This window comes from Eretmochelys imbricata, chromosome 3 (assembly GCF_965152235.1).
Source record: "Eretmochelys imbricata isolate rEreImb1 chromosome 3, rEreImb1.hap1, whole genome shotgun sequence".
Lineage (NCBI taxonomy): Eukaryota > Metazoa > Chordata > Testudines > Cheloniidae > Eretmochelys > Eretmochelys imbricata.
This window is the reverse complement of record NC_135574.1, coordinates 114,235,820-114,263,311: the sequence shown is the minus strand read 5'-3', so window position 1 is coordinate 114,263,311 and position 27,492 is coordinate 114,235,820. Positions and strand designations below refer to the sequence as shown.

The following is a 27,492-nucleotide window of genomic DNA, read 5'->3' as shown; positions in this document are numbered from 1 at the left end:
GGATTTACATCTCATGACGTATGCAAGGTAAATCAATAGGAACATCTCTTTGGCCCCAATTCAGAAAAACATTTAAAACACATGCAATTCTCCTGTTCAGAGAAATTTAACTTTAAACTTTATTGACTTCATTGGGGCTTAAGGATTTAATAAAGTGCTCCCCTGAATTGAAGCTCAAAAGAAGAACTATCCCATCTATTATTAGTTAATCCTTTGAACTCAGAAGTGACCACTTAAAACTTTTATGATTTAATTTAGGTAGAGATGGTAGACTCATTTTTAGACCTTTATATATCCCCCCTATAAAAGTCTCATGTTTTCCAAGACTGAAAATTCTGAATGACAGACAAGAACTTTCTCCTCCAGACCACAGGATATGACAATTTCTGAAGTAAATGTTCTCTCCTCACTCCACTCCTTATCTCCTAGGGTTCTACTTCCCTGTCTTGAAAATGTAATTTCTTTCTAACTTATCATAAAAAATCCATCCTGTCACATACCAATAGCAAAATACTCAGGTTATAACTCCAGCAAGAACTTCATGTATGCCCACAGGGAGTTCTGCAAAAGTAAAGATTGCAGGTTCAGGCCCTGGGTATGTAAATATTAACATAGACAGAAACAATATTTATTATTGAGAAAAGTAGAAAAATCAATTTATCTGCTGCTTTTTAGACTGTTACTTTAAAAAACACTATCTTATTCTATTTTACTATGACGTGCACCAGCCCTTTTCAAGGATGAAATCCTGTGTCACTGAAACCAAAGGGAGTTTTGCCACTGATTTCAGTGGGGCCAAGATATCAGCCCACATCTTTAAATTTACTTGAATTTAAATATTTTCTTGGGGTGTATGAACATGACCCTAAAATCAGTTCAGGATATACTAAAATGATATCATAATTGTGATTGATAAGAAATTGATAGTTTAAGAAAAATTCCTAGAATTCTTACAAAAAAAAGGGTAAAGACAAAATATCCTATAGGTGTCATGTATTTAACTCGGGTTACTGAACATCTTTGATAGGAAAACAAAATTTCAAGTCTGTTTTAAACTCATCCTAAAAGGGAAGATAAAGTGTAGAACTATATGAATATCAAGCCAAATGCAAATTGCTGAATTTAAAAACGTTGTGCAAGTGGGAGTGACAGAAAGTTTCATTAACTTAGACAGTACGCATCTCCAATTTCATTATCTCCACGTTTCTACTGCAAGTGCTGACACTGCATACATTAAAGATCCCTGCAAGATGTGAATGGCTTTTGGTGTTTAATAAGGATTACACACTTCTGCAAAGATTTAACAAGATGACAACATCAAACTGTTTGTTATAAAAACTAAGAAAACTACTTTCTAACTGTTCAATGAGGATTATAGTAAAGAATCTTCAACAAAAGCATCTCAGCTGTACAAACAACAAGATATAGATGTAAATGTATACATCTAGGAACAAAAAATGTTAGGCAGCTGTCAGGGGCTGCCCATGAAGAACACAGAGGCAGGCCCAGTGGAGGGGTCTGAAGCAGTTGGGTCTTCCAAAGACACCAGGGGATGGTAAATCTTAGGGAGACAGACATGCATATAGACTGTTCTATTGCTTTAAAATCCTTTTCTTGTATGCTTTCTGGTCACTGTATTAACCACTCGTCACCAGGTCTGAAATGGAAGATTTATAGGTGTCGTGCCCATCTGTCTTGCAGAGAAGTCTCAGTTGACACTGAGGGTACTGTAATCCAGGGCCGACCCTAAGTGTGGGAGAACTGCACGGTTACACCCCAGCACAGATGAAGGCAAGAGGCCTAACTCTTGAGGGGTGCACTCAGAGACGAGAGGGGAGTCAATGGTGTAGCTAGCCCTGTTTCCATAACACCTCCGCATTATGCACCTAGATTATTTGGTTAGTTTTATGTTTAAAATAATCTAAGTTGGCTGCCAATGACTAGCTATAGCTCTGTTGCACATTTTTAGAAAGGTCACATTTGGAATGTAAGCCTGTGCTTTGATCTTAAGCAATACTGGAAGGAATTAATTTTAACCACTCTCATTTTTACTCAGATAGAGCCGACTCATGCTCATGTTTACATTCTTCTTTGAATTTTCCTTTAATAGATTTTGAATGAAAACATAAAAGCCCATAATCATTATTCTCCTTATAATACTCATTTCCCCTTGTGCCATCGGGTCACCAATTTCCTGGCAAGATATGAAATTTTCCATAACTTTGGAAAGTTTGTTTTTTCAAAATATGATCATAAAGAAGTAGTTTGCACGTATTTATCTTTTGTCTTTATGCACTACATTCAACTTATAGTGGAAATATTTCTGTGGGAAAGCCACATGAGGTCTGACTGAAAAAAAAAAAATAAAACATACAAACAGTGAGATGATATGCTGCACCAGCAGTAACCTCCATATAGTTAAGGGTATTGTTAAGAACCCAGCAAGAAACATACTACACACATTTTAAGATGATACTACAATGCATACTTTTTGCTTAGCTTTCTTGGTATTAACTCCTCAATACTGGTGGTTCTGGTGATACTGATGTACAGTTGCTGTTGTTCTACAGTGCTCTTGTTCACACAACCCTGAGCTACATGGTCTTGCACTGTTTCCATTCTGAATGGATGGGATGTGGGACTCTCTTAAATGAATGACTTAGCCTCACTTAAATGGTTACAGTGATACTTCTGGCCACCCTTTTAATGTCACTTCAACAGCTGTAGGAGACTTCTTTTTAAGCCCAAACATTGGTTTTATTGCATTACTGGTTTTATAAAATGGCATCACCCTGTCACAATGTCCTGCACGGGTCATCAGCAAGGACTGAACCGGATGCCAACAGATCTAAAAGCATGAGCCTCTACTGCTTGAGCTTAGAGGACTGTCCACACTATAGAGACTATATCAGCATACCTATGGCTACACAGCTATGCTGGCATAACCTCATAGTGTAGCCTACATTGACAGAAAGGATTTTTCCATCAGTGTAGGAACACCACCTTCCTGAGTGAGAGTAGCTATATTGAAAGCAGCACTCTTCTGTCAACATTGCTTCATCTACACGGGGGGTTAAGTTGGTCAACTACATTAGTGAAAAGCATACCCCTGACTGAAGTTGCTATGTGGAGCTAACTTTTAAGTATAGGCCAAGCCTTCAACTCAATGGCAGATTCATAAATCTCTTATTCCAATCCCTAACGGTTGAAGTGCCTCATCATAAGACTGCATTTTTGTTAGTTGTTTCTACTTAACCTTTACTTTCTTTTCTCTCTTTTTTTTCTTTTCTTTTTTTTTAAAGTATTCCCTGGGCCGTTCAGCCTGGTTAACACAATCACTTGTCACATATCTGTCCCCACTGTAAGTAAAAATGAATTCTCAATCTGAACTCAGCATTTGTAAACCCTGACCCTCCTGGAGCTAAGACATTAACCAGCAACACATCTTTTACATGGCTGCAGAAGTATTTTATATGTGATGCTTATTGAAACATACTTTTGGCAAATTACATAACATACATCCTAGTTCATCTCAAATAACATCTATGTTAGAAAACTATTAAAACTTCTCATGCTAGTAAACCTAGAAAGCAGTATTTTCAGTGGCACAATATTTTATCACAGCTTTCCATATTCCCACACTTTACTACTTATATTATTCTGCTTTCTTGTCAGTGAAATCAATTAAATAGTGGACAAATCTAGTGAAAGTGGCAGAAGCCACATAATTTGGGACACTTAAAAACAGACTTATGGTAGCACAAGCAAGCGTAAGAAAATTTATACAGGTTTCATACCATGCCCATTACTGTGGTATCTGTCTTGACAGGAGCTTTCTATACTGGACGGCAAACAAAGTAATAGAAGTTTAAGATGTCTGAATATGCAATCAACTGCAAGAGTAGTAAGGAAACACACCTCATTTTGATAAATACTTTGAAATGATCCTGGTGGCTGCTCAGCTTGTAATTTTCAACATATGGGAAACATATAAGGTACCATTGTTTGGCTGTATTCAGAAAGTGCAAGTAAGAAAGATTTGCCAGCTTGTGGCAACTGATTAAATCCTGCATGCAGCTATCCAAACTAGGTCTGGCACTTAATATTTCTATACATCTGACATTTGGAGAACTTTTCTGTAATTCAGGAGAATGTTCAGTATCTCCAGCACCCAACAACTCCAGAAGACACACCAGTGGACTAAACTGTTCCTTTTCTGAGTAGGTCTCTGAAACGTGTGAATTTACATCAGAATCTTTGTCATTTCCACAGGAAGTGAAACAATTATGTTCTGGCATTTTGGGTACAAAGAAGTTCAGAATCATAACCAAGAAATGTATAATGTACAGTAGATTGAAGAAAAGACCTCTCGAAACTGTTCTTCAAGATGTGTTGTTCATGTCCATTCCAATTAGGTATGCGCGTGGCATGCATGGACGTCGGAAACTTTTCCCATTAGCAGCGCCTGTCTGGAAGGCAGGGGAGCCCCTTAGAGAGGCGCCCTTATGGCGCTGTATATAGTACCCTGTCGGCTTGACCCCCCTTCGGTTCCTTCTTGCCATTGACTCCGACAGAGGGGAAGGAGGGCAGGTATTGTAATGGACGTGAACAACACATCTCGAAGAACAAGTTATGAAAGGTAAGTAACAGTCTTTTCTTCTCTGAGTGCTTGTTCATGTCCATTCCAATTAAGTGACTTCCAATCTGATCATCAGAGGTGGGTAGGAGTCAAGGAATGATTGATTGGAGGACAGCTCTGCCAACCGCCACATCATCTCTGGCCTGTTGGTTGATGGCATAGTGGGCTGTAAATGTATGCACTGAAGACCAGGTAGCTGCTTTGCAGATTTTGTGGATGGGAACCTGCGCCAGAAAGGTAGTCGAAGACGCTTGCACTCTCATCGAATTGACTGTGATTGCTAAGGCTGGGACCTTGGCCAACGTGCCATAGCACGTGCGAATGCAGTCTGTGATCCAGGACAAGATGTGCTGAGAAAATCCTGGAAGGCCCTTCATTCTATCGGCTATGGCCATGAACAGTTGGGTTGATTTGCGAAAAGGCCTCATGCGCTTTATGTAGAAAACTAGGGCTCTTCGAACATCTAGCATGTGCAAGCTTTGGTGCTGCGGGCTTGTGTGAGACTTTGGAAAAAACACAGGCAGGCAAATATCCTGTCCGATGCGGAACTGGGAGACCACCTTAGGGAGGAATCTAGGGTGCAGTCTATGTTGCACCTTGTCTTTATGAAACACTGTGTAAAGGGTTCAGAGGTGAGAGCCTTTAACTCAGACACTCTCCTTGCTGATGTAATGGCCACCAAGAATGTTACCTTCCATGTTCAGATTCCAGGTTGGTACTGGTGGTCGAGAGTAAGGGTATACCTTCTCCAATCCCTTGAGGAAATGCACCACCATAGGATTTGTGAACACTGAGCATCCAGAATCCCCTGGATGGAAAGCTGAGATAGCCGCCAGGTGTACTCTGATGGATGAAAGTGATAGGCCTTGTTGCTTCACATCAAGCAGGTAGGCCAGTATGACCAGGATAGATACCTGGAGCGGTAACAAGTGTCTGGGTTCACACCAGCAAGAGAACCTTTTCCACTTGGTCAAGTGAGTTGACCTAGTGGAAGGCTTCCTGCTGCCAATCAGTATCTGTCTCACTGGCTGAGAGCACTGGCGTTCTATCACATTTAGCCATGGAACGTCCAAGCTATGAGATGCAGGGACTGTAGTTTCGGGTGGAGAAGGCGGCTGTGGAACTGAGTGATCAAGTCCGGATACCGGGGTAGGGCTACTGGAGCGTCTACTGATAGTTTGAGGAGCATTGTATACCAACGCTGACGTGGCCAGGATGGGGCAAGCAGGATCACGATTGCTCTGTCTCTGCGTATCTTGAGCAAGACCTGGTGGATTAGCGGGACTGGAGGGAAGGCATACTTCAGGCATTCTCCCCACTGTATTAAGAACACGTTGGAGATGGAGCCCAGGCTGTGATTTTGAAATGAACAGAACTGATGGCATTGCTTGTTATCCTTGGCAAATAGGTCGACTTGGGTATAACCCCACTTTTGGAAAATTGACTGCAGGACAGCTGGTCAGACTGATCACTCATGAGCTTGGTAGGACCTGCTGAGGGGATCTGCTAACTCGTTTCTCAGCCCAGGGAGGTAGGATGCTTCCAGCTGTATGGACTGGGCTATATAGAAGTCCCAGAGGAGAATAGCCTCACGGCAGAGGGGTGAGGAGTGAGCTCTGCCCTGTTTATGTAGAACATGGTAGTGTTGTTGTCTGTCAGGACTGTCATGCTGTGACCTTGTAGAGTGGCATGAAAGGTCTGACAGGCCAGACGAACCACTCTGAGCTCCTTCAGGTTGATATGGAGTGGTATCTTGTCCTGCGTCCACAGACCTTGAGTTCTCAGATCCCCTAGGTGTGCACCCCAACCCAAATCTGACGCATCTGTTACTAACATCAGTGAAGGTTGGGTTATGATGAAGGGGACATCCGCACAGACTACCGGTTGGTCCAGCCACCAGTACAGGGACCCTCGGACTTGCCCAGATACAGTTACTATCATGTCCAGGCTGTCTTGTGCTAGGCGGTAACATGATGTGAGCCACATTTGTAGGGGTCTGAGCCCCAGTCTGGCATGCTTGACTATGTAAGTGAAGGCTGCCATATGCCCTATTAACTTCAGGCAACCCCTCACAGTCGTGGTTGGGTACTGTAACATCATTTTGACAATTCGTTCTAGGGCCTGAAACCTGGGTACTGGGAGGCTCGCTTTTGCCCGTACTGAGTCTAGGACTGCCCCTATGAATTCTATCCTTTGGGTTGGTATGAGTGACGACTTGCTTATGTTGAGAAGACCCAGTCTGTGAAAGGTGTCCCTGACTAGTGTAACATGGGATGGTACCTGCTCTCTGGAGCGCCCAGTCAGCAGCCAATCATTGAGGTACAGGTACACTCGAACGTGTCTTTTGCGCAAAAAAGCTCCTATCACCGCCATGCACTTGGTGAACATGCGGGGGGGCTGTGGAAAGGCTGAATGGGAGCACAATGAACTGGTAATGCCCTCAGTTTATCACAAACCGTAGGAAGCATCTGTGTGCCAGATGGGTGGCAATGTGGAAATAGGTGTCCTTCATGTCGAGGGCAGCGTATGAATCTCCCAGATCCAGTGATGGGATGATAGTGCTTAGGGAGACCATGCGGAACCTGAGCTTGAACATAAATTTGTTGAGTCCACGAAAGTCTAGAATGGGTCTTAGACCCCCCCTTTTGCCTTGGGGATTAAGAAATAGCAGGATTAGAATCCCTTCCTCCTTAGCTCCTGAGGAACCTCCTCCACTGCCCCTATATCGATGAGCGATTGCACCTCCTACATAAGGAGCTGCTCGCGAGAGGGGTACCTGAAGAGGGAAGGGGAAGGGGGGTGGGAGGAAGGGAAGGAAGAGAACTGGAGAGAGTATCCCACCTGTACCGTGCGTAGGATCCAGCATTCCAATGTTATACAGGACCACACATGGTAGAAGTGGGATAGACTATTTAAAAACTGTGGGGAGGGATCCTGGGGTTGGATTGGTAGGCTGACCTCACACATGCCTTCAAAACTCTTGCTCGGTTCCGGGCTGGGGCTCGTTTGGGCCTTGGTTAGACACGTTGTTCGATGGTCTGCGTCTATTATTCCTGTCTCGCCTGCGGCAGGGGTCTTGGTCTGGAGTGAGGATGGTATGCTCCTGCTGTGGAGGCTGAGGCCTGAAGGGCTTCCTCTGGGTTGCTGGTGTATGCATTCACAGGGATTTCACTGCAGCCCTGGAATCCTTAAGGTTACGCAGCCTCGAGTCCGTTTGCTCTGAAAAGAGGCCAGTACCTTCAAAAGGGAGGTCTTGCAATGTGTTTTGGACCTCGGGAGGGAGGCCTGATGCCTGTAGCTATGCTGAACTCCTCAAAACCACTCCTGATGAGATGGTTCTGGCCGCAGAGTCAGTCCAATTGAGAGAGGCTTGCTGGGATGTCCTGGTTTCTGCTTTTCCTTCCTCAATCAGCACAGAAAACTCTGCATGTGAATCCTGCGGCAGGCGTTCCTTGAACTTGGACATAGCATTCCAAGAGTTAAAGTTGTGCCTGTTAAGGATGGCCTGTTGGTCGACTATCCTAAGCTGCAATTGTTTGGCCTCTTTGGACTTTGGTGCCGAGGCCTGCTGATCCTAGCGTTCTTTTTTTGTTAACAGCTGATACGACCAGGAACTAGGGGGGAGGGTGGGAGAAGAAAAATTCATAGTCCTTAGAGGGGACCAAGTATTTTCTCTCTGCTCCCCTGGCGGTCAGGATATTAGAAGCTGGGATTTGCCAGACTATCCAGAGTGATTATAAGACAGTCTTGATCAGTGTCAATGTTACCAGGCATATGCGCCGACTCCATGGGTGCTCCAGGGCTGGAGCACCCATGGGGAAAAATTGGTGGGTGCTCTGCACCCACCTGCAGCTCCCTGCCCTGCCCCAGTTCACCTCCACTGCTGCTCCGCCTCCTCCCCTGAGATTGCTGCCACATCCAGCTTCTCCCCCTGGCTCCGAGCACTTGCGCCGTGAAACAGCTGTCTCATGGCGGCAAGTGCTGGGAAGGAGGGGGAAACGCGGTGTGCTCAGGGGGCGGGGATTTGGGGAGGGGTCCAATAGGGGCATGGAGGGGGCAGAGCCCGGGAACCCACCAGCACTGAGATAAGTTGGCGCTTGTGCTTCCAGGGCCAGGATATCAACCATCAGATCCTCTGGCTCGATGGCCTCTTCTGCCTGAGGTCCATATTAAGGGCAATCTGGTGCAGAAGTTCTTGATGTGCCCTGTGGTCAACAGATGAGGGTTCCAATATTGATGTTCCTGCCGCCACGTCATCTGGTGAGGATGAGGATGTGTGCTGAGACTGAGTGTCATCGTCCTGATCCTCCCGTACCAGGGCCCATTATGGCTGTCACTGCTTGAGAAGCAGACTGTGCCTCCTGAGGTCTTGGGGATGTACCTCTCGGTAGCAGTGTGGGCAATGGATCTGCCTCTGTCGACTGCTCTGGGGGATCTGAGGTCGGTCTAGAAAGTGTGGCCTCTCTTGACCTCAAGGTGTGTTTATTTGCTGACTTGAGTGGCGTCCTGTTGAGTGCACTGACCTGGAGGCTCTAGAAAAAGCACTCTGTTGTTGATGATAGGCCCAGGGGGTCCAAAAGGGCCGCTGCCCTGGAGCCAACCACTGCGGCTGCCAGGCTGTGTGGAATTCTCTACTGCTCTTGGTCCAGTGCCTGCTATAACTCGAGAGGCCTGAGTCGGCTTCAGAGCCTGAAGGGGAGGACCATGGCGGTACCGATGAACGTTGCACCACCGTGGGGCGCCGAGATGTGCAGGCTAGGGACTGGTGCCAAGAGGATCTTGATGGTGAGCGGTACTGGCTATTCCGAGACCTGGACCATCCTAGTAAATACGGTGCTGGGGAAGTGGCTGGTACCTTGCTTTGGTGCCAAGTAACTGAGGATGTTGTGGAGCAGTGCCGGGTCCTTGGAGGGGGTGTGAGGGCGCTTCATCATCTGGTGTCGTAAGCTTATGTAGGGTTGTCGGTGCTGGGGAGTGACGCTGTGGAGAGCTCGAATGAGAATGGTGCTGTGAGCAGTGCCAGATCTGTGACTTTGAGCGGCGCACCATTGCCCGTTTCCCTCTGGACAGCACCCGTCTAGGCGGTGCCAGAGGTTTCTCCTTGCATGGAAAGGGATTGGGCGCCGACAATTCAATGAGGTCCTTTGCTGCCTCAAATGTGTCAGGCTTGGAGGGGGGTTCCAAGACCTCCTCTAAACACTGGTCCGCGCTGAATTCACTGGGTGCTAGACTCAATGGTGTCGGGTCCTGATGAGAAACAGAGTCCTGCCTCTGAGTTGTAGGAGCCTCTCTGGGTGTCTTGATCGCTCTTTGAGGGGATCGTCCTTTTTCCCCTTTCTTACGTCACTTGGCCAGTGCCAGGGAGCTTGAGCGGTGCTGGGGCTGGCCGGCTCGTCTCGCTGCTGGGGATTTACAGTGCTGGGGATCTCTAGAGCCCTGTGCCAAATTGCGTACCAACACCGGGGCACTTCTCACTGAGGAGCTTGGGCCCGGTACCAGGTGATCTGGGGCCGCTGGTTGTAAAGCAGCCTCCATGAGCAGCTGCTTAAGACGAAAGTCCTTCTCTTTCTTAGTACGGGGCTTAAAGGCCTTGCAAATTTTGCAGCGCTCAGCCTGGTGTGCCTCCCCCAGACACCTAAGGCAGGAGTCGTGGGGGTCGCTGGTGGGCATAGATTTGCTGAAGCTTTAAACCCCTAGGCTTGTGGCATGCCCTGCAGCCCAAGGTTGGTGGCGGGAACGAAATCCCAGTCACCTCTAACTAAACTGTACTTAACTAACCTACTAACTATTTAACAACAAACTGTCTAACAGGTAAAAACTAGATTGCTAAGAGATCACTCGCAAGTGAGGGAGCACGTTCCAATACTGCCATGGATGTTAAGAAGGAACTGAAGGGGGGTTGGGCCAGCAGCATACTATATACAGCGCCATAAGGGTGCCACTCTAGGGGACTCCCCTGCCGTCCCAATGGGAGCGGCTAAGGGAAAAAATTTCCAATGTCCGTGCACGCAGCGCGCACACACCTGATTGGAATGGATGTGAACAAGCACTCGAAGAACAGATTATACAGAAAATCTACTTTGCTTATCAAATGCTGAACATTATGCATAATTAACTCCGCCCCATAAACTGGAATAACCCGTAAATGCAGAAACACAAAAATCTCAACAGTTCCCTGTGAAGCCACATGCCTTACTAAGCCATTTTAGCACACTTGCTCCAGTGGCCAAAACTACAGCCTTTTAAAGCTGTTTGTATTTTTCTTTCGTTTCGAAGTAAACATAAAAATCCAATATAAAAATTTTATTGTTAATCTTGTTCTGGCAGGGGGACAAACCAGATGGCTGACAAGATCAATTCCATCTCCAGTTTCTCCAATTCTGTACTGTTCTTTCACCACCCTGAAAGGCCTTTTCCCCCAACAGGCATTGTTGCCCATTTTCCTCATATTGTTATCAGCCACAGTCAACTGAACAAATACGAACTGTGGGGAACTTGAACTCTATTCCCACTCTCAATATTGATAAGACCACACACAAGGAAGTAGTACATTTTAAATATGGAAATAAAATAAATCAAATCTCAGAACCTTACTGGCACTGGACAGAAAAAGGAGTCAATATCGTACAGCAGCAGTTCTCAAACTGTGGGCTGGGACCCCATTTTAATGGGGTCACCAGGGCTGGAGTTAAACTTGCTGGGGTCTGGGACTGAAGCCCGACCCCAATGTTGAGCCTGGTGCTGAAGTCCTTGGGCTTTGCCCCCCACCCTGGGCAGTGGGGTATAGGCGGGCTCAGGTTTTGATTCCCCCCGTCCTGGGGTCCTGTAATAATTTTTTGTTGTCAGCAGTGGGTTGCGGTGCAGTGAAGTTTGAGAACTCCTGTTCTACAGTCATCCTATCCCTCAGTAAGGAAGCATTCTATGCTAACCCTTATGTAATACTCCTGGGGGAATTCTGTGCCACTGCGCATGCACAGAATTTATATCCCGCACAGATGTCTTTGCCTCCCCACAGAAAAATGACTTGAAGCAAAGGGAAGTCACAAGAGCGGTCATGCAACCCTCCCTAGCAGTGTGTTCTGGTGCACAGACAGCTAGCAAAGAGGTAAATCACTGTGGGGCAGGAGGCGGGACTGAGGAAGACCCAGCTGGTGGTTCCTACCCTGCGCCAGGCTCAGCTGCTAGTTCTGGCTGAGCTGGGAGGACGGGACTTCCTCTTCCCCTGCACGGCACATTGGGCCCGGTCAAACCCACCCCCGGATTTCCTACCTAGCCCCCTCAGCTGCAGGAAGCTCTGCAAACTCCACATTCCTGCTTCCTGTACCCATCGCTCCGCAGCTGTAGGAGAGCCTGTACTCCCCAATGCCATGGTGGAGCCACCACATTTGACAAATAACATTTTCAGAATTTTGCAGAATTTTAAAATATGGTGAACAGAATTTTTTTTTGGGGGGTGGCACAGAATACCCTCAGGAGTAATGTAACAATGGTTGTTACTATAATGTATAGCTATTGGCCGAGTTACAATAGCCTCATACAAATTACTCTAAGTAGGGATCCACTGCATAATTCAATTATGCAGCTATACATAGGGACAATTTATTTATTGCTAAAATATTATATACACCTCTTTGCACCATTTTCCTGAAAGCTCTCAGTTTCATCCCTGGTCTGTTCACTATTTTGCCATCCTTCCTTCACGTCTGGATAGATTAAACTAGCTAGAGATATAAAAGGTAACAAGAAATCATTCTACAAATATGGGGGGTGGGGGAGGAGGTGGGGGTGGGAAGAGACCCACCTACTACTCCAGGTCCCATCCCAGGGACCCTGTAAATAGCAGCATCCTGCTGCACCTCTTTAACCTCTGTCAGTGCTGCTATTTTTCCCTGGACACTTCCGCATGGCCCCAGCACTTCTTTGGCCTCACCTCAGGGCACTCAGCTGCTCATTCTCAGCAACCAGCCACTGCTTTGTCCAAAGTACTTAGTTCTCTCAGCCCTCCAGGGATGCAGTCCTTATTCCCTGGGCTCCCAGTAGCAACTGACCCTGCCCTGCCGTTCCTCTTATCTGAGCCTACTGGGCCCAGATAGGCCGCGTGGGGCACAGCCACTCTAGGCCTCTCAGAGGACTCACCTCCACTGCTCCCTGCTGAGGTTACCTGTTTTTACCCTAGTGTGGGGCCAATGCCCCATCACTGGGGGGGAGGAGGGGAGAAGGGGGGAAGAGAGAGAGAGAGAGAGACAAAAACAGAAAATGTGGAAATACCAAAAGTGCTAAATATCTTTTTTGATTCAGTTTTCACCAAAATCTTTAGTAGCTATTGGACAACAAAGAATATAAGTGAAAATGAAGTAGGATCAGAGGCTAAAATAAGGAAAGAACAGGTTAAAAATTACTTAGACAAGTTAGATGTCTTCAAGTCACCAGGGCCTGATGAAATATATCCTAGAATACTCAAGGAGCTAACTGAGGAGATACCTGAGCCATTAGAGATTATCTTTGAAAAGACATGGAAGATGGGTGAGATTCCAGAGGACTGGAAAAGGGCAAATATAGTACCAATCTATAAAAAGGGAAATAAGGGCAACCCAGAGAATTACAGACCAGTCAGCTTTTAATTTCAGTACCTGGAAAGATAATGGAGCAAGTAATTAAGCAATTAATTTCCAATCACCTAGAAGATAATAAGGTGGTAAGAAACAGCATGGATTTATCAAGAACTAATCTTGCCAAAGCAACCTAATAGCTTTCTTCAACAGGGTAACAAGCCTTGTGCATAGAGGGGAAGTGGCAGATGTGGTATATCTTAATTTTAATAAGGCTTTTGATATTGTCTCGCATGACTGTCTCATAAACAGACTAGGAAAATAAAACCTAGACGGAGCTACTATAAGGTGGTTGCATAACTGACTGGAAAACTGTTCTCAAAGGGTAGTTATCAGTGGTGCACAATCAAGCTGGAAGGGCATACTGAGAGGGGTTCCACAGAGATCATTTCTGGATCCGGTTCTCTTCAGTATCTTCATCACTGATATAGATAATGGCGTAGAGAGTACACTTATAAAGTCTGCGTACAATACCAAGCTGGGAGGAGTTGCAAGTTCTTTAGAGAGGGGGGATTTAGATTTAGTTGGGGATTGGTCCTGCTTTGAGCAGGGGGTTGGACTAGATGACCTCCTGAGATCCCTTCCAACCCTGATATTCTATGATTCTAGAGGATAGGATTAAAATTCAAAATGATCTAGAGAAACTGGAGAAATGGTCTGAAGTAACTAGGATGAAATTCAATAAGAACAAAGCAAAGTACTCCACTTAGGAAGGAACAGTCAGCTGCACATATACAGAACGGGAAATGACTGCCTAGGAAGGAGTACTGCAGAAAGGGATCTGGGGTTCATAGTGGATTACAAACTCAATATAAGTCAAAAATGTAACACTGTTGCAAAAAAAGCAAACATCATTCTGGTAAGTATTAGGAGTGTTGTAAGCAAGTCACGAGAAGTAATTCTTCCGACCCACTCAGGCCTCAACTGGAGTATTGTGTCCAGTTTTGGGTGCCACATTTCAGGAAAGATGTGGACAATTTGGAGAAAGTCCAGAGAAGAGCAACAAAAATGATTCAAGGTCTAGAAAACATGACCTATGAGGGAAGATTAAAAAATTGGGTTTGTTTAGGCTGGAGAACAGAACACTGAGGAGGGACGTGATAACAGTTTTCAAGTACATAAAAGGCTGTTACAAGGACATGGGAGAAAAACTGTTAGGATAGGACAAGAAGAAATGGATTTAAATTGCAGTAAGGGCAGTTTAGGTTGGACATTAGAAAAAATTCTGTCAGGGTAGTTAAGCACTGGAATAAATTGTCTAGGGAAGTTGTGGAATCTCTGTCATTGGAGATTTTTAAGAGCGGATTAGACAAACGCTTGTCAGGGGTGATCTAGATAATACCTAGTCCTGCCTTGAGTGCATGGGGCTGGATTAGAAGACCTCTCAAGGTCCCTTCCAGTCCTACGATTCTATAATTTCTCTCTCACTCCCACAAAGCAGCATTCAGAGTATGCATTGCACTTTCTCCTAGGTTGCTGCCCTTAAAAGGGCAGATTGGGATGTAAAAAGAGGAAGCGTACAGGAGGCAGTTCCTCACATCCTAAACTCTATCTGAATAGAGTTCGGCATCACATCCATGTTCCCTCCTAAGCTACTTCTAAATCTGTGCTTGTGTGAAGCTCCACTTCTCCGGGGCTTTAGGAACAGCCTTCCCCTGCTGCATAGTGCCTAAATCATGCAGCAACTTAGAACCTGAAAAAGCAGAACAATTTTGCTCATCATCAACCTCATGGCCGAACCAGCTTCTATTTTATTTTTTTCAGTTAAAATTAAAAATGTAGCTCAATAGACATACACAATTGCTTTTGTGTTTCAAAGAAAGGCTCTTGTATTCGTCTCTCAGTGAACCTTCAAAATAAGGAATATTTCTGTAAATTGTAATTCCACAAGATGGCCTTGATGACAACTTCGCAAGTTTCTGGGTGACAGATTGATGTGACAGAAATTCACTGAACTGATGCCAGGCATCCAGATTTCCCACTAAGCATATGCAAAAGCTAACTGTGTTTGTGCTAGCATGGAAGATACTAGTTGATCAAGGGATTGGCAGGACAAAGGCAACTAAGAATGGCTCTCTACTCTGGACCATCTGGAAATCTTAACTTCCCAATTTTGTTGCACTACTGCCAAAAACAACAAAAAAAGAGAATGTCACTAGAGCTGGATTACATTTGGCAATGAAAAAAATTTGCTGTATCTTCCATTCTTCCCCCCATCCTTTATATATACTACGCTCAGTTGCCAGAAAAAAAGTTGCTAAATCGCCTTCAGAGAATTTTATGAAAACAACCTAAAACTTATCAATTCATAAAATAAAAACAACACCAGTGCATTACTACAGGCTTTTGTTGTAAAAAGAAAGCAAAGGACATGCTGCAATCTAATGTTTCATGAAAATGGTTGCACAGAAGTGCAAGTGTGAAGAACTTTCCTTTTCACAAAGCAGGTGAGAGAGAAAATATTTACTTTCTAAGTGGGTGAGAAAAGGAGGCAAAGGAAAGTGGGTGAGAAAAGGAGACAGGCATTTCTAGATGAAGCATAACATTTTAAAATAATCATGGAAACAGAGAGTAGGATAAGCCTGCCTGGAGACGTGTCTACATTTTAGGGGAAAAACATGGATTTTAAATAACTATGCAGTTTGCTATTCAATAAAAAAGTATTTACCATTAATACCAATAGATTACCATGTCGTTTCCATTAAAAATTGTTTATAAACAGCCACAGTGCAGACAAAGAAACTGCACTTCTGAGTCAAATACTTTAAGAGCTGATGAATCAAGAAAAATCAAATAGTTATAGAAGACATTTTAAGAAGTTTAACTCGATCTACCTTCCAAAAAAACATACTTAATTTCTGTAATCACAGCTTGAAGAAGAAAAAAAAAAAAGGTTTTTTTTTAAAAAGGGGGAAAAATAAATACTTGCTTTCATAATGCACCAAGTGCTGCAAGTTTATAATGGGTAATTTATTCAGTAAATTAAAAGAAACGAGTCACATGTTTGTGTTCGCAGAGAGAGAGCAGGGAAGGGGGAAGCTTAGTGTATATTCTTACCCAGCAACTAGAACGTATTTTCCATCTGGTTGATCCTTTAACCTTTCCAGCAGGGACAAACGTACTTTGGCTTTGGTTTGGCCATAGATTTCAATTTCATCTGCAAGCAATCCTATCTCCTTGGCAAGTACATCAACAGCTTTTGGACTCTGTCCTCGGGAAATCTCAATATCACTTGAAAAGAAAACAAATAGGAGCCAAGAGACTTCTCTCAGCTTAGGTGGTCGATGACAACACAAAATAACAGCAAACGCTGCAACAATGAAGTTATTGTAACCGCTTTATGATCTCTTCTCCCAGATTTTGTTATCTGAACCTAAATACTAGCCAATGCCTAATGTAATATTGGAAAACATGTTTGTGTTATCTCCCCTCTCCTGCCCCCGCCCCCGGAATGTTTACTAACATTTATTTCATTGTATTATTTTCTTTAATTGGGGTCCAAATATTACACAATGACTTCATATCAGACTAGTCAGTGTCTGCTGGATATTCAAGAATGTCACTTTGGAATGAAATTTTCTGTCAGTTTCTTTTCTTCCTCTATAGCAGTACATTTCAGCATTTACATGTACACATTACTGCAACGAATATACATTCCTTATAGTTAGCACTCATATCAACACAGACAAACATACTTACGCGTCAAAGAATGTGAAAACAAACTTTAAGACTCACTGCTCCCCCATGAGGTAATGTAAGGAGGCAGATAACATACAGGGATCAGTTCACCTACCACTGAAATACAATATATGTGGGATAGCACACAGTGGCTGTTTAACTACACATAACACTACACAACAGGTAAAGATAAGATGGAAAGAAGAACAAGGCAACACACTAAAACTGCAGGGAATTTACTGTGGGTTAGGTGAACATCATAAACCAAATGGGGATTTAACAGCCCTAGCCTTGAAAAAGAAATACCAGGGGATCTTTAATATCTGCACATTAATAAGGACTAGTGTTAAAACAACTGCAGATGTCACCTCTTAGCACTCATTAACACTAAATTGGGTCATTTATTATTCAATTCTCATTCAGAGACAAATATTCCACTTAATCAATCAACCAAATTTCCTGTAGTAGGGAGGTGTCTTTCCAGAGGTCTCCTATCCACATACTGACCCTACCTAAAAGGAAAAGGAGTACTTGTGGCACCTTAGAGATTAACCATTTTATTTGAGCATAGGCTTTCGTGAGCTACAGCTCACTTCATCGGATGAAGTGAGCTGTAGCTCACGAAAGCCTATGCTCAAATAAAATGATTAGTCTCTAAGGTGCCACAAGTACTCCTTTTCTTTTTGCGAATACAGACTAACACGGCTGCTACTCTGAAACCTGACCCTACCTAGTGAGATATTACAGGATCACAATACATGACGATTTGGCTGCAGACCATTTCTACTCATTCCCCCCGCATTAAATGCATTCTCCTCCCTTGCATCAATTCTTCTCTCTAAACAAAAGTGCATACCAAAGAGACCTCTTGCATAAAGGATAGTTTCAGTATTTCTATGCTTTTCTGCATCAAACTCTATAAATATATACTTAAAAAAAGCTAAGGAGTACTTGTGGCACCTTAGAGACTAAGAAATTTATTTGAGCATAAGCTTTGAATCTGGTTTATTTAAGGGAGTGAGACATGCAAATTTCAGCAGCTGGGACACCATATGGATGTGCAAGACAACACTGTTGAGCAGCAAAGAGAAACAGAAGCGTGGCTGGCAAAATTTTTTCTTTCAACTCTACTTCATTTTTAAGATATTGAAATTCCTATACAGAATTGTGTATTAAATCATCATTAGTGTCTTTTTGTAACTTGAGAGATAACGGCCTAAAAATGGACTTCCTGAATTGCTTGTAGCGCTCTAAGCTCTCTCTACTTCCTTCACCTCTCCTTACAGAGGTGACTCCCACACAAAATTCTGTAGAATCTCCTTCCTCCATCAGATGATCTACCTAAGCAAAATAACTGCTATGGTCATTCCTTCGCTGAAAAGCTCTTAAGAACCTTTGGGGGAAACAGCTTTTTAATACAAACAGAAAGCCTTTTACCAAGGAGGTTACATATAAATGGAGACATCCAACAGAATGCAGTTATTTTTGAATACAACAGGATCACTCTTCTATTAACAAGTGTGACAACGCTCTGACCTTGTCTCAGTGGGTCCCGCACTTCCTGGCGAACTACACTAGCCTCAGAGGCTCACTGTGACCCTCCATGTAGCCCTTCTCTCTCTAGAGGCAAGGGTCACAGCCTACTGAGCCATTTTCATCATAACCCAGCAAGGGAGGTGAGGAGAAGCTATCCTCCCTCGCACAGTCTCTGTTGTCTCTCAACCTCAGTGATTAGTTGGGGAGGACAGGGGAGAGCCCGGGCCTGCCCTCCACTCTGGGACCCAGCCCAGGGACCCTGATAGTAGCAGCTCTTGGTAGCTGACTTTTTGGAAACAGGACGAGTACGATTCCCTGGGCCACTTCCCCACAGCAGCCCCCACTTCCTCAATATCTACATCACCCTTACCTCAGGGCCTCCTTTCTTGTGCCTGATAGGGTTTGTACTGCTCTGTTTCTCCAGCAGCATGGCTTCCTCCTACAGCTCCTGACACCTCCCCGACTAACTGGGAGGCTTTTAACTAGTTTCAGCCAGCCCCTGATTGGCTTCAGGTGTCCCAATCAACCTAGCTGTCTCCACTATTTTCTGGAAGGATCTTAATTGGCCCCAGGTGTCTTGATTAACCTGAAGCAACTGCCATTTGGTTACCATGATAACAGGGATTTGTTTAGGCTGGGGCTAACATATCTGTTTCTCACTACTTTCCTATAGCCATCTGGCCTTGTCCCGTCACACAAGATGGTGCAAGAAAAGACTTTTCAATGATTTGGCATTTATATCTTAACTATAACTGGTGAAAATAAGGCTTTTTAAGTGTTTATGTCTCGCCACTTAATTATTTCTGTCAACAAATATTCTCCAGAATGTTTCTGAAAGTAAATATTACTAGACATCCATCTGTGTCTATGGTGCAGCGAACACAAGTACTACTACTACAACATTTTTTAATGGCTGAGGGAGACTGGTCCTACAGTTTATAATATTTCTAGCACACAGATGATTATAATCAGCATCCAGAAACTATCACATGCTTTCCTAATGGACCTAGGTATATTACGCAATTATAGAAAAAAGTTGCTGCTGAGATCAAAATCAAAGTCTCCTACACCCTCTGTGCTCTGTTGTTCAGTTCTGGAAGCAACTACCTGAGCAGAAATGCATCACCCTTATACCTAAACAGGAAAATGTTTTATTTCTTCATAAGAATGGCCCTACTGGGTCAGACCAAATGTCCATCTAGCCCAGCATCCTGTCTTCCAACAGCGGCCAGTGCCAGAGGGAATGAACAGAACAGGTAATCATCAAGCGATCCACCCCGTCGCTCATTCCCAGCTTCTGGCAAACAGAGGCTATGGACACCATCCCTGCCCATCCTGGCTAACAGCCACTGATGGACCTATCCTCTATGAATTTATCTAGTTCTTTTTTGAACCCGGTTCTGGTCTTGGCCCTCACAACATTCTCTGGCAAAGAGTTCCACTGGTTGACTGTGCGTTCTGTGAAGAAATACTTCCTTTTATTTGTTTTAAACCTGCTGCCTATTAATTTCATTTGGTAACCCCTAGTAACCAACACTTCCTTATCTACTTTCTCTACACCAGTCATGATTTTATAGACCTCAATCATATCTCCCTTTAGCCATCACTTTTCCAAGCTGAAAAGTCCCAGTCTTATTAACCTCTCCTCATACGGAAGCCATATGTTTTAACTGTAGTTTATGAAACAGACAACTTCCTTTTTTATTAATAGAGAGAATCTTTGACTTTTGCGTTCAGGGCTACTTGCAGGTTTTTCCAGACGGCTTAAGCCTCATACTTCAGTTTTCAGTACTAATTGTTCTTGGTTTTTCACATACTTGAAATTCAGCATTAGAAACAGCAATAAGGGACAGGCTGAGTGCCTGAGGCAGGATTCCTCAGTTAAAGGGAATATATACCAAAGGGGCAGAACAACTTCAATCCAATTAGAAACAGTCACACAGAAAGCTGCAGCATTCAGCACAGAGGAAGGGTGAGGAATCGAGACACTGATCCAAAGCACAATGAAGTCATTGGGAACTCTTCCATAGACTTTGATGGGCTTTGGATCTGGCCCTTACAGCCTCACTGAACTCACTGTCTCTTCTGATTCCCTTACAATGTGTCTACCTGGCAAAAGGTTATCCTAATGGCTCCAACGTGTACAATTCCCAATTAAATAGCTCCATCAGCAGTTTGGTCTGACCAGCTACTGTTCTTCTTGGAATATGTGTATGTGTTTTGTGGTGAAGGAGATAAAAGCAAAAACAATTTCCCCTTCCATGTTTCAATAACTTCCAAGTATATATCATACAACACCATATAAAACATAGCTCTTTAAAGATTTTACTTTATTTTAAAACATTAGAAAGGTCTCCAATTGTACTTTCCTACATGCATTAAAAATTAGTTGCATTCGTGTATGTCTGCACATTCCTTTGCTAAGTATTACATTTATTAATAAGTTATATATTTTTATTTTCCATTGCATTTATTACATTCAGAATAGTTTAACATATTTATCCTATCTACAGATGTTAGCTTTATTTTAAACAGATTTATTTTATTGTTACCTAAAAAATGTTTGAGGGTCAATTTTTGTTGTTGTTGCTGAATGTATTGTTTTGATTTCTGGATGAAACAAACATGGGAAATAAAGGATAACTTTTAATCAACATGTTAAGCCTGAAGAAATTTTTGGTAATGTTAGTTGGACTAAAATATATTCATATGTACCAACTTATTCCAACATCTGACATGGATGGCCAGTTTTTAAATAGTTAATTTAAATATTTTCAATATATATAAATTTACATATTTGATACTAAACACAAAGATTAGAAAATTAGGTTTTCTGTCAGAACAAGACAAGTTAAATATCTGCTGGCAACAGTGTTACACTGTAAATTACACTGGGAATTTACAAAACACAGATTAAAAAAATCTCTACATCTAGTCAGTATGCACACTGAGAATTTATTACGTCTTTGGAAATGAATCTAATTAATGCCCCAGAGCTCCTTGAGAGCAAAAAGCAGACGTTCCCTGTTTTAGTTCCTATGCTTCTTTCTTACTTGTTTTCGATGAAAAATCCATCTGTTCCCATATAAAATTGTGTATTGTTGTAAAAGAATATTTTATACCTTCGCCCTAGCAAGCAACTGTATATTTAAAAGGAAAAAAAATACAACCACAAAGTTCCAGTAATTAAACAAATGGAAAACCTATCACTGGTAACATATTTTATATATGGTGGGGGGAGAGGTGGAGGGAAGCTGAGTTTTTTTGTTGAGTAGAAGTTTTATCATCATCAACCCCATGGCATGAAGTATAGTTTGATCTATTGTTTCTTTAGCTATATTTTTAATGGGCAGTTTTCTAGGATGAAAAGGTTGAAATTGTATATATTTGCCATTAAAAGCCTCAGGATATCAACTTTTTTCTTTCTATCTGCACTCTATAAAATGCTTGTTCTTTTGGCATCTGTTTTAAGTTACAGACTGAATCTGTTTCAATTAAATTGTTAAAACAAGAGACATTTAAAGGTGAAGTGAAATGCATTCTTTAAAAGCATGTACTAATTTTAACCTTAAACGTTAAAAATGCACTACATTCAGCAACAGACTTATATAAATTATAAATGAATATATTTTCAAAGAGTCTACTGGCCATAACTTGGGTTCAAGCCCTCAAGTTTCTCTCACACGCAAGTGCACACCCACCCACACCACACACACACACAACTTTATACTAATAGCAAAGCAGAGAGCCACATTCCTCCTGTCAGCAGTTGTTGCAATGTAAACATGGATCCCTGAAGGCCTGAACATAGGCAAGTAAATGAAAGAGGAACTGACCGAAAATAATTTGTTTATACAAAAGAATGTATTTGTAACTCTTCAAGTCTGCAAACCTATTGTTGGGCCCCGATTCAGGAAAACATGGCTAAACAGAAAAGCACTTATGCATGAGCTCAGGTGCCTTTGAAGTCACTGGGAATTACATGCATGCTTAAAGTTAAGCATGTCCTCATGTACTTTCCGGAATTGGGATCCCACTGATTTGGGAACTATTTCAGTTCACCTTTCAGTTTTAGAATTCATAAACTGGTTTCCACTTATAAAAAATAACTAATACTAAATACCAGGATATTTAGTGACACAACAACAGAAGCAGCAAATAAGCAGAATAGCTGCTTTTGTATACTAGACAAACATATTTAAAAAGACATAATTAGATTCAGTTTAATGTTTAAACCACTTGCCCAAAGCTTATTATGCTTATTACCTGGGCACTGGGGAGAGGGGCTGAAGTTTCAAGCAATGGAGGTTCCATTCCCTGTATTGCTGAGACCGGATCCATCTCTCACTGGTTTTTACCATGTTCTTTCACAGAGAAAAGAAAAACACTGTATGACAGTTGCATTATAAATGTTCAACAGTTTTATTTCAATTAGATAGAGCCTAAACATATGATTTCATAACTGCTAAAATAATCTCAATGCAAAGGATTGTAATAGGCATACCTACAACATAAGGATCTTCCAATTCTGTGTCTTTAGGAATAAAGAAAAACTATTACTGCATTGTTTAACCAAGATTTCAGGGAAGGGCAGTGTCATTCAGCACAAATGGCACTAAAATCTCTGGCTGTGCACTTGGAGGTATTCTTCCTCCAGGCCAGCATTTTACTACTCTCTCTCTCCAAAATAAAGGAATTCTCCCAAGTTGTCAACTGTTTAAACAAAAGGAGTACTTGTGGCACCTTAGAGACTAACAAATTTATTTGAGCATAAGCTTTCGTGAGCTACAGCTCACTTCATTGATGCATGCAGTGGAAAATACAGTAGGGAGATTTATATACTTTAGTTTTACTTTGTGTAATGACCCATCCACTCCCAGTCTTTATTCAAGCCTAAGTTAATTGTATTCAGTTTGCAAATTAATTCCAATTCAGCAGTCTCTCGTTGGAGTCTATTTTTGAAGATTTTTTTGTTGAAGAATTGCCACTTTAGGTCTGTAATCGAGTGACCAAAGAGATTGAAGTGTTCTCAGACTGGTTTTTGAATGTTATAATTCTTGACGTCTGACTTGTGTCCATTTATTTTTTTACATAGAGACAGTGTGTATGGTAACACCCATTGTTTCATGCTCTCTGTGTATATAAATTTCCCCACTGTATTTTCCACTGCATGCATCCGATGAAGTGAGCTGTAGCTCACGAAAGCTCATGCTCAAATAAATCGGTTAGTCTCTAAGGTGCCACAAGTACTCCTTTTCTTTTTGCGGATACAGACTAACACGGCTGCTACTCTGAAACCTGTCTTTTCTGCTTTATTTATTCAACTCTTAGCAGCAGCAAAGAGAGGCACTGCATTCAAGCACAGAGAGGCTTTAAATAGCACAACTACATGAAAGGGACTTGGGGCTTGTCTACACTGGCACTTTACAGTGCTGGAAGTTTCTCGCTCAGGGGTGTCAAAAAACACTCGCCTGAGCACTGCAAGTTTCGGCGCTGTAAAATGCCAGTGTAGACAGTGTACACCTGCACTCCCAGCACTGGGAGCTATTCGCCTCATGGAGGTGGTTTTTTTACAGCGCTGGAAGAGCTCTCTCCCAGGGCTGGTGCCGCGAGTACACAGCCACATTAAAGTGCTGCAACGGCAGCGCTTCAACATTGCTAGTGAAGACATGCCCTTGGATTGCATACTCAAAACTGCTTTTATATTGCAGCCTTGTGTGAGAACAAAGCATCTGTGCATTTGAATGTAGTAATGCTCCCTACTCTGTTTTCACCACCAACAACGTGGATGTGGTGGTAATAAAGCAGGGAAAGAACTTTTCCGGACCTCCACTTTACTTATCATGTTAGGGGATGGCTACACTTGCAGATGTAGGGTGATGGGAGTTAAACCAGCCCACAGAGACAGCACCAGGGAAAGCACTACCATGCGTTCACACAGTCAGCTGCAAGCACAGTGGCGTGGCCACATTAGCAGCGCTTGCAATGCCACGGAGAGCAGGGCATCGGGATAGCTATCCCAGTATGCAAGTGGCTGCACTGTGCTTTTCAAATCGGGGGGAAGGGGTGTGTGTATGTGGAATGTGACAGGGAGTGTGTTGTGTGTATTTGGGGGGAGAGACTGCGTTATGGGGGGCAGAGATTGTGTCAGCATGCTGTCTTGTAAGTTCAGACAGCAGCAGAGCGAAGGGGGAAACCCTGACATCAGCCCCCACCCCGCCTCTCTCTCTCTCTCGTTCTCACACACACACATGCACAAATGCCTGCCGCTGCAGCAGGAGCATTCCACAGTAATGGTTTGCTTTGTCCAGGAGCAGATAAGCATGCGGGCTGTCAGAAATAGAGCTTTGAAAGGGCATATCCGCATGCCTGCAGCCGAGTTCAAAACAATGACAAGAGTTGCCGCTTGTCTTCAAGGGATTATGGGACGTTTCTGGAGGCCAATCATTGCACAGTAACGCAACACATCATCCACACTGACACCCAGGCGTTTCAGCCGGGGCGCAGCAAGATTTATGCTTCTCGTGGAGATGGATTACCAGGAGCGCTCCAGCTGCAGAGTCCAGGCGCTCTACATGCCTTGCCACTGTGGACGGAGTTAGGGTGCCTGGGCTAATTTAATGCGCTCTAACTTGCAAATGTAACCAAGGCCAAAGTTGTGAGCATGGCAGGGAACCTATATGCAGCAGGCTGGTTAGTAAGCATAGTAGGACCATAAGTACATAAGCATAACTCTGTATTATAACTGCAGGTAACTAGGGTACTCCGATTATTCTGCTACATATAATAAACATTCATTTAATTTCTGAAACAGCTGTGTGCTAACATTATGTAGTGCCAATGTAACCCAACAGCCCTTCTTTCAAGTAAATACAAAACACATACATATTACTACTTCAAGATAAGAAGAAATCCAAAGAAAAGCATTTAAATCATCAACACATTTTAGAGACATTGACAAATTAATCAAAGCAAGCTTTAACCAACACCAAATTGTTTTAACATGACTGTGATGACACAAACAAAATCCCAAAATGTCTAAGCTAAAGTGTGTGCTCAGTCTTTAAACTCGCTTGACTGTGAAATAAAACGAGGCAAAAATACTTGATATTCAGATAGATTAGTTTTCCTGGCTTTATATTTACATAGCACTTCACAAACATTAGTAACTCTTCATAAAACTATTGGGTTGCAGGCAGCCATAAGTATAATTCCCTCACCATCACTTTGTGCCTAACTTATTTTTATAGACCAAGCTACAAATCTTTTTATCAAGCTTTGTTACAGTTATCATTGTTATTGTATTTTGATTTTAATTCCTCATTTACCTTAATTTTGATAAATAAAACAGGAATGAATCACCCAATGAATTTCCTTTATTATATTATTAAGGGAGTTGCAGGTGATAATTTTCCCTCTTTTAAATTTGCCAGACTTGTCCAATTGCAGCTGTAAGTGCATAGACTGTGAACTCTAGAGCCCAGTAAACACAGTGAGTTTTACACACTTTTGGGTCATACTAACCTGCATCCGCACTGCTATTGCCAGAGGACCTACAGCCTCTACAGCAGACTGGTTACTGTACTTTAAATCTTGACCATAACCATGTTCCCCTGTAAAAGAAAACACTGCACCAATGAGTCATGAGACCTTTGACAGCAGGAATGGGCAGAAATATGTTGGAGAGATATCTTCATCCAAAAAAAAAAAAAAAAAAAAAAAATTGTCTGAATGTTTATTCCAAATTTAACAACCTCACTGCTGAACTACCACTGTCTCCTTAATTTTAAGCAGACAGCAGCTGGAAGATTGGTGTGGGAGTGTATACATATTAGATATCCAAAGGAAACCAGTTCCAGTTCACAAAAATGTGCCATTTGTGCAAAAAGCTACAGAATGCGTTAGGATTTGGAAAATTACATATATTTGAAACAATCCATTGGACAAATAGGGAAAAGATTTTTAATCTGCCTTTCCCTGTGCATATCACTTTGAGAGGGTAATGAAATTAAGAAATATATGCACAAGATCATAAAAAAAAAATACTACCATTAGCCAATCAGATTTATAATCTAGACTCAGAATAGACAAAGTTTTCTGGCATTAATGAGTAGCAAGTTTTCTTCACCAATATTACTTTTAATGCAGACTTTCTGCACAGTCAACGCAATGGTTACAACTGGCTTCCAGTAGGACAAGGTCTTTCAGTGGTCATGAATTAGATTAGATGTCAATGTATTATTTTGTCACTGTTGCCATTATCCTTGTTTGTTTGTTTTTTCAACCCACTTGTTGCTTCTTGCCTTATATCTAGCCAGTGATTTCTTCAGGCAAAGATCCATCTTTCAGTCTAAACTTTAGCTAGCACAATGGGACCCTGATCTTGAATGCAGACTCTAGGCATTACAATAATAAAAGTGCATTTGCTGCATTAGTCTTATACCTCAGGGAACCAGAGCTCAAATCCTGACCCAGTCAGGTTGTCTCTTTCTAATTCCCATCTGTGCACATCATAAAAACAACTACACAATTTGGCACAATTCTCACTCTTAAAGAGTCTCAGAACTAGAACATCAGGGACATTGTGGGTCAGAATTAAAGGCATGCTGACATAAGTGTGTAGAGAAATTTGAACACCAACTGCCCACACAATGCTTGACTCTAGCCAGTGCTGTTAGTCATCATGTCCTGCCTACTTAGAACACTGAAGTCACTGAGAGACCAAAAGACCTTGTTTACATACACATTTAGCCTAATTCAAATAATCTTCTAACACTTTCTCAAATGCTACCTCATCAAGCACCTTTACCTTAGTGACAAAGCTAACTAAATAATAGAGATTCTATTCCTAACACTACACACACAATAAAAAATGTTTAAAAGATCTTCCGCTTGTGTTAACACTTCTTGTTTTAAACCAGATCTTATGGTGTTCTACAATTTTAGACTAGAATCCTGTGCAACTTACTGGAAGTTATAACAGCCTGTCAGTCATAAACTGACTACAGTTGCACTGAGACCATTCTGGGA

At 42.6% G+C, this 27,492-nt stretch overlaps 1 protein-coding gene across 6 annotated transcripts in view; it reads right to left on the bottom strand.

Annotated features, from left to right (window-relative positions):
• Nucleotides 1–27,492, bottom strand: part of MTHFD1L (methylenetetrahydrofolate dehydrogenase (NADP+ dependent) 1 like) — a 249,431-nt gene that overhangs the window by 191,175 nt on the left and 30,764 nt on the right. For 4 of the 6 annotated variants that reach the window (XM_077813207.1, XM_077813210.1, XM_077813208.1 and 1 more), the window contains exons 9-11: nt 25,987–26,075; nt 22,729–22,826; nt 16,306–16,479 (exon numbers count right to left, since the gene is read on the bottom strand). In XM_077813207.1, coding sequence (XP_077669333.1) covers nt 16,306–16,479; nt 22,729–22,826; nt 25,987–26,075 — 361 coding nt within the window. Of the gene's footprint in view, nt 1–499; nt 562–16,305; nt 16,480–22,728; nt 22,827–25,986; nt 26,076–27,492 lie in introns of those variants that run through there. The other 2 variants (XM_077813212.1, XM_077813209.1) reach the window with 2 other exon arrangements.